Raw genomic sequence first — 6,815 nt, 5'->3', positions numbered from 1 at the left:
TGATGCGCCACTGTTATGTATATTAACAGTGACGCACCATGCGTGCGCCATTACTATTTATTAGTAGTGGCGTGATAATAGTGGCGCACCTATAGTGCGCCATAAGTATCCAAAACATGTGCGCCACTAACAGCCTTTTTTCTAGTAGTGTGTTCTGCGAGGGCTGCGATTCCTCAATATGTGTCCAGCAACCTAGACCCAGCATTTCGAAAATGAGAGGCAACGATAACTTCCGCGAACAGTGAGCCCATCTCGCTAACATCAACCAAGCGTAAATCATCATGCTGATGGAGAAACATGATGGCTTCCACCATATCGCTTCGCACGGAGAAGAAGAAACTTGACTGAGAATATGCAAAACCTAAGAACAAGGCCATGGGAATGTATTTGACTCTCTTTTAGACCAGCAATAAATTCGAATAGTAGAGGCACCATGATCAATTAATCCAGCTGTAGCTAGCTTCATAGGCTAAGTAAACGGGAATGCACGTGACTCATTTTGCAACCAACAACTAAGGCCTTCCGTAATGAGAGTATCTTAGCGCGGTATCATAGGCAATTTGCTTATGTGGCACCATAGTTAATGAAGAAAGAGAGTGTAGTTGTATCTTATATAACATACGGCTCTAGCACGAGATCATAGGCAAAAAAAGATGCTAGCCCAATCACAAGCAAGTATTAGCCCCAAAACATTTAATGCAACTTATTTTAGATACAACCTCTAAGAAACAATGCATTAGGATGGTTGTTTCTTAGATCCTAGTCATACCTAGGATAACACGCTAAGATACAATGCATTACGGAAGGCCTAATTGCAGCACGAGAAATCCAACTATAACTTGATAGGTGTCATGGGAATGCATCTGACTCATTTTGTGACCACCAATTAATTGGAACGGTACAATCAGCAGGCGCCATGGGAATGCATCAGACTCAATCCGTGACCACAAATTAGTTGGAATAGTACAATCACCACTGGCCAACAAGCAGTGTGGTCACCCATGCTCCATCTGGATCATGTTGGTGTGTAAAAGAGGAGGACACCGGATCATCAAGCCGCAAAAGAATTATGTGCTTCTTTTGTTGGCTGTGATTGATGTGAATACACGATAAAAAACTTGGATTAACCTAGCTAGCTTGTGAATTCGGAAATATTTCTCAACTATAATAACCGCAATGAATTGATTTTTTTTGTGAAGAAGTTCACATATTTCTAGCGTCAATGTTTTTAAATATTTCTATGGTCGCTTTGTCAGAATGGATGGGGTGTAACAATGTGATACTTTTTGTTGCCTCCATATAAATTTGTAAGAAAATCCAAACAATCTATTGAAAAAATGGTCCGGCGCCACAACGCGCGCCATCACGATCTAGTCGGTAGCGGGGTGTCATAGGCTTAGGATTCATTGAACCAACGGACTCTATAAGTCTAAGCTATTAATTAGTGACCTACTCACTCCATGCAATTAATAGCCTATGTGACTAATTGATGCCAACTGTAGCATGCAGATAGTATCATTGTTGGGCGCAAACTCGCTATAAATAGGCGGCCATGCCTGATCATACGATCCATCGCAACACACTCTCACACACACATACATTTCAGAGTTGGACTTGCAGTTGAAGTAGCTCCAGAAAAAGATGGCGGTAAGAAATATGGGTAGTATGTGCATGTAACCTCTTTTTCTTTACCGTAGCTGTTTTATATATACAAACATGGCACGCTTAAATACCAATGAATCAATTAGCTAGAGTTGGATGGATGTATACATGTATAGAGAAATGAAATGCATGTGCAGGATGTTGATTAATGAATTTGTGATGCATTTAGGTTGTGATGAAGGTTGGTGCATGGGGTGCACCAGACGGATCCCCTCAGGATATCAACGCCGAAAGCAGGCCCCAACGCCTAGAGAGCATCACCATCTATAGCGTCGAATCTCCTGGGGTATGCGGCATCAAAGGTTTCTCCTTCAAATACGTGGACCAGCAGGGGAGCAGCGTCAAGAGCGCCATCTGGGGCAGCAACAGCGGGAATCCCAACACCATTGAAATGAGGGAAGGCGAGCAGCTCAAGCTCGTGGGCGGCACCTTCGACAATGAGGGCATCGGATCGCTCACGCTAGAAACGAACACGACCAAGCACAAGACCTACGGGTATCCGGTGCAGGGAGGCGAGTTCAGCTTGCCGCTGCCGCAGGGGAAAGGCGAGTTGGTCGCCTTCTTTGGCCGCTCAGACGTGACCCTCAAGGCGTTGGGCGTCTACGTGAAAGGCTCGCCCGCCAAGGTCGGTAAGTGGGGCGCCAAAAGCGGCGCACCACGGGACATCAGGCCAGATGCCGATCCGTGCAAGCTGGAGAGCTTCACCATCCACAGCAGCGAGCGCATCCATGGCTTCTCCTTCACCTACCTTACCAAGAGTGACCAGGCCATTAGTGTCCCCCTCTGGGGCAAGAAAGCTGGAGAGGAGCATACCGTACGTTAATTAATTTCCTTTCTACTTGTCTACTATACAAGTATACTTAGTTAGTTTTTGCATGCTTGTGATGTGGTGCAGATTTTCATGAACCAAAGCGAGTACGTGAGCAGCATCACCGGCGCTTACGACACCTATGGCATCACCTTCCTCAATTTCGACACCAACCAGGGGGCTTCGCACACGTTCGGGCGCAACCCATCTGCAGGGACTAAGACCTTTAGCGTGCCGCTGCCGGACAACGGTGCACTGGATGATGCGGCCGCGGTCGCCTTCTTCGGCAGCTCCGGGGATAGGCTCGTCGCCATCGGCACCTACGTCGGGGTCGCGCCCGAATGAACCATCCACCTTGCTAGCAGCTCTACTCTATCCCATCGATCCCACACGTACGTACCTGCAGATCCTAGCACGTATGTACGTTCCAATTAAACCCCAGCTGCATGCTATGCTAGCTGGCTATGTGTGTGTTTGTACGTGGTGAATAAGGACGATGGGGTCCCACTTTGCGGGCTGCAGCTCGATCTACCTACTTTCAAGGGTAATGTGTGTGTTTGTGTATGTGCATGTAATAATGTGCGCCCATGGCTTGCAATAAAGTTGTACCACCCGTTTCCTTACACACATGTATCTGCTCCGTTGCTTTTACATCCAAAAGTTTTAGCACGGTATCAACATATCAACATTACACTCCCCCACTCCAAGGACCTAAAACTTCCCCGTAACGTTTATGTTATGCACATGGAAAAGAATGTAGGTGAGGCTCTTTTTAGCAACATCATCAACATCCCTCATAAGAAAATGGATAGTGTTAAGACAGATGAAAAGGACGTACACAATAATAATATTGAACCACAGACTGATAGTGATGCCAAGCCTACACCTAAAGTAATTGTTACAAATAATTTGTCACGATAATTTACAAGTAATCTTCCCTGAGCTCCATACACATATGTTTTCAATTGGCTTTTGTAGACTTTACTATATCTGCAATATTATCCCTTGTTATCAATAATAAGAAACGAATTACACCCTCCCATCACACACGGATGTAGCATTCCGTGTGCGTTGTGACATGCACGTCGGTTACACAACAACTTTAAAGCCGTTACCGAATTCTGCAGCCGTGTTCCTTGTATAGAATATCGCACACGATTTTTTTCATGACTAATCGTGTGCGAAATATCGCACACGGTTATTTCAACTTATCCGTCTTCGTAGTTTGACCATATCGTTCACGCCTTCACAATATCATTAACAAGGATCACCTCATGTTCCCGCCATTATATTGTTCTGTCTTCCCGCCTCCTTTTTCCGCCGTTCCGCCACCTTCCCGCTTCTTCTCCCCGCCGTTTCGCTGCTTTCCCGCCTCTCCACTCTTGCCTATTTGTACGAGTGCCGCCGCCAGAGCCGTGCGCTACGTCGCTACAAGTCCAAAAAGTCGATGAGATACCAAATTCTGAGTCCATTCCCTCACCGGCGGAGGCGATGCCCCCCCCCCCAATAAGATGGTCCAGCACAGGCCAGCAGGATCCCCAACTGCTTACCACATGCTAATGCCAAGCGCGACTCCTCGGTCATTGCCGTCCCCCCGGCTCGTCGTCCAATTTGGTCGAGGACACTGATTCGGCCACATCCGATTCATCGTGGACACTGTGTCTTAGTGATTATGAAGCTGACGATCGGAGGCTTGAGGAGACGTACCATTTGGTTCAGAAGTCTTCGGAGACTCCTCCAAGGCTGGAGGAGGAGCGCCGCCGCAAGGTGGGGCACAAGGGTGCCACTGCCCCACCATCCAAGCATCATAAGACCATCACCAAGAAGTGCAGCGCCTACGATGATGTTGCCGAGGCCTCGGGTACGGGCCAACCATACGCCGCCAACAATGCCGACACCTAGTGCCACGACGACGTCATCTCCTCTGATGAGCGGTTGAAGTACTTAATTATTAGTTCGTCCATTTCAAATTATCTGTCGAATTTTAAGTATCTTGTATATATATGTTTCATGCTACTTGACTATAGCTGTCCGTAGGAAAACCGAGACGACCAAGTTCCAAAAACGGTGATTCGTCCCTGGACAGGCTAGATGCTATGCATTTAATTTGGACTTTATTTGCGAGGTTTTTGCTGCCACGAGAACACAATATTTTCACCGTGCAGAGATTTGCTGAAGGAAAAAAAATTATGAGATGCTGAACAATTTGTAACATGGCACTGGAGGCTTTTACGTTCTTGTAAGAAAAAAAGACTTAGCGGCGATCTTGTCTTTGAAATGTTGAAAATCAATCCTTATGACACCTAGGGCTTAATCCACTTACATCAGTGTAAGGTAGTATGATCGCGAGGAACTGGTAACAATGATTTTTGAGATTGGTATCTCTATTCCTAATTTGGGAGTTGGTAGCTACCGCTCCCGGCTTATTTTCGTCCTTTTTTTATCCCACCTCTGACTCCATCCCCCCCACATAAAACCGATGGTGAAAAAAAGAACACGATGAAACCTAAGCACGTCCTTCGCCCCCGCACCCCAATCACCACATCTTTCCTTCCCAGCCTCCCCTTCCTACCGCCGCTCCTCCGCTTCGGCCCGGCCATCCAGGTGCCGCCGCGCCCCCACCAACCCCGTCGCCATGGCCTCACACATCGCCCCGTCCCGCCCGATGCCGACGCCGACACCGACGCCACGCCTCGCTCGCCTTCGTCGAGGTCACCTTGAGATCTCGCTCGGCCACGACTGCAACAACTCATGAAGCGCTTGGGGGCATGGGCTGCTGCCGAACTGCGGCAGCGTCGTAGGGGCCCATGTGGAAGCCGGGACGAGGACTGACACATCCAGATCATGGTCCGACTACCTACTAATCTTGATTCGTGTGGCCGTGGCATTTGAAAATTCAGCATTGGCCGGATGTATCCAGATCAGGTGCGAGCTGGCCGTGGCCCATGTTCTTCTCTTGATTCGGGTTGCCATGGTGAAGTACATGTCTATTCTCTTGTCATTACTCTGCTCTGACATGTCCTGCATGGCCGAGCGAGATCGAGGCTGGTCGCCGGTCATGTTCTCCTCATGTGCAGCCTCCTCACTAAAGCATCCAACACATGGTGGGATGTATTTTTAGCGTTTAAAAAACGTGCACTATCCTTTCTCATGCAACATATTTTCACCGCTGATTTGTGACCTCTCAATGAACATGAGGAGACCACATGCTAGCCAGAACAGAGTATATTTCAAAACAATATTTCTTTATGTACTCTCTCATGAAATTTTATTTTCAAAGACGTTCATTCATATTTTTTATGACCTCTTCATTCATGTCAATAGTAGTTACTTTGACAGAACAAATATGGTCTTGAGTACTTTTCAGAAAGGCAATACCCTCTGACCGGAAGATTTGGGACAATATACAACATGTTCTTTGTCCATATCTGCTTGAAGAAAATATATAAGCGTGATATGTCACATACTTTCTTGTTAAGTTACAAGAATATTTGCAGGCTGCCATCCAATTTGCTACATATTTTTATTTATTTTGCACTGTTATTTTTGTAGTGTGATATGAAAAAGAAGGAATGTACATTGTAGGGGGTTTGCTACGCGCTACATATATCTTACTCACTAGCAGTTAGTCAGCTTATATTCCTGTAATGCGAAATGGCACAATCATCTCATGCCATTTCAGGGGAGCAGTAGACGTAGCATCTATGCTATGGTCTGTAGCACAACAGTTATCAGTTCGATAAATATGCACTTCCAAAGTTCCTCGCAAGAGCATAGTTTTAGTGCCACAAGTATTATCTCCTGACCATACTTGAGAATTTCCTTTGGTCAGATTGAAGGCCTCATTCTTAGCTCAAACATGATGCTCTACTGAAAGTAGAAGAACATGACAAGCTGGGGTCGGCACAATCTCCTGCAAGACCACACCAAGGTTCATTACCTGAAGAAGACCGGCGTAGTAATCGATTGTGTAGATAACCGCAGTGAAGGAGATTCTGAGTCATCAGCGTAGTACGGACACGCTGCACATGATGTCATTGTAGTACGGAGCGGCTATGACTGTAAGTGATGGTGGAGGTGTATATGTCAAATGATCTATTATGTAGGCATTTTCTTTAGGTGTGGTGTTTTATTTTAACCAAATGATGCTTGTTGTATAAGTTTCTGTCGGTAATGATTTGCGGTGTTGATCCTGTAGTGCGATTTGTTCCAGATGGCTCGATTGGAGTATTCAATTTTAACGAAGTTGTAGAGCAAATTGCATGAGCAAGCGGTTTTGCTTCATGAGTTAATAAAGGACACGGTAACAATGGCACATGAGACATCGGATCTTCCTTATTGGTTC

General features: G+C 46.2%; 1 protein-coding gene across 1 annotated transcript; it reads left to right on the top strand.

Moving 5' to 3' along the window:
* The first annotated feature begins 1,583 nt into the window (after positions 1-1,583).
* LOC123418980 lies at positions 1,584-3,093 on the top strand. The gene is made up of 3 exons (XM_045107103.1): positions 1,584-1,647; positions 1,832-2,476; positions 2,558-3,093. Exons 1-3 carry the CDS (start codon positions 1,642-1,644, stop codon positions 2,813-2,815), a joined length of 909 nt encoding a protein of 302 aa, XP_044963038.1. The 5' UTR covers positions 1,584-1,641; the 3' UTR covers positions 2,816-3,093.
* The last annotated feature ends 3,722 nt before the right edge of the window (positions 3,094-6,815 follow it).

The sequence above is a fragment of the Hordeum vulgare genome, unplaced genomic scaffold, assembly GCF_904849725.1.
Source record: "Hordeum vulgare subsp. vulgare unplaced genomic scaffold, MorexV3_pseudomolecules_assembly, whole genome shotgun sequence".
NCBI lineage: Eukaryota > Viridiplantae > Streptophyta > Magnoliopsida > Poales > Poaceae > Hordeum > Hordeum vulgare.
Note: the sequence above shows the minus strand (reverse complement) of the source record. Positions and strands in the feature narration are given on the sequence as shown.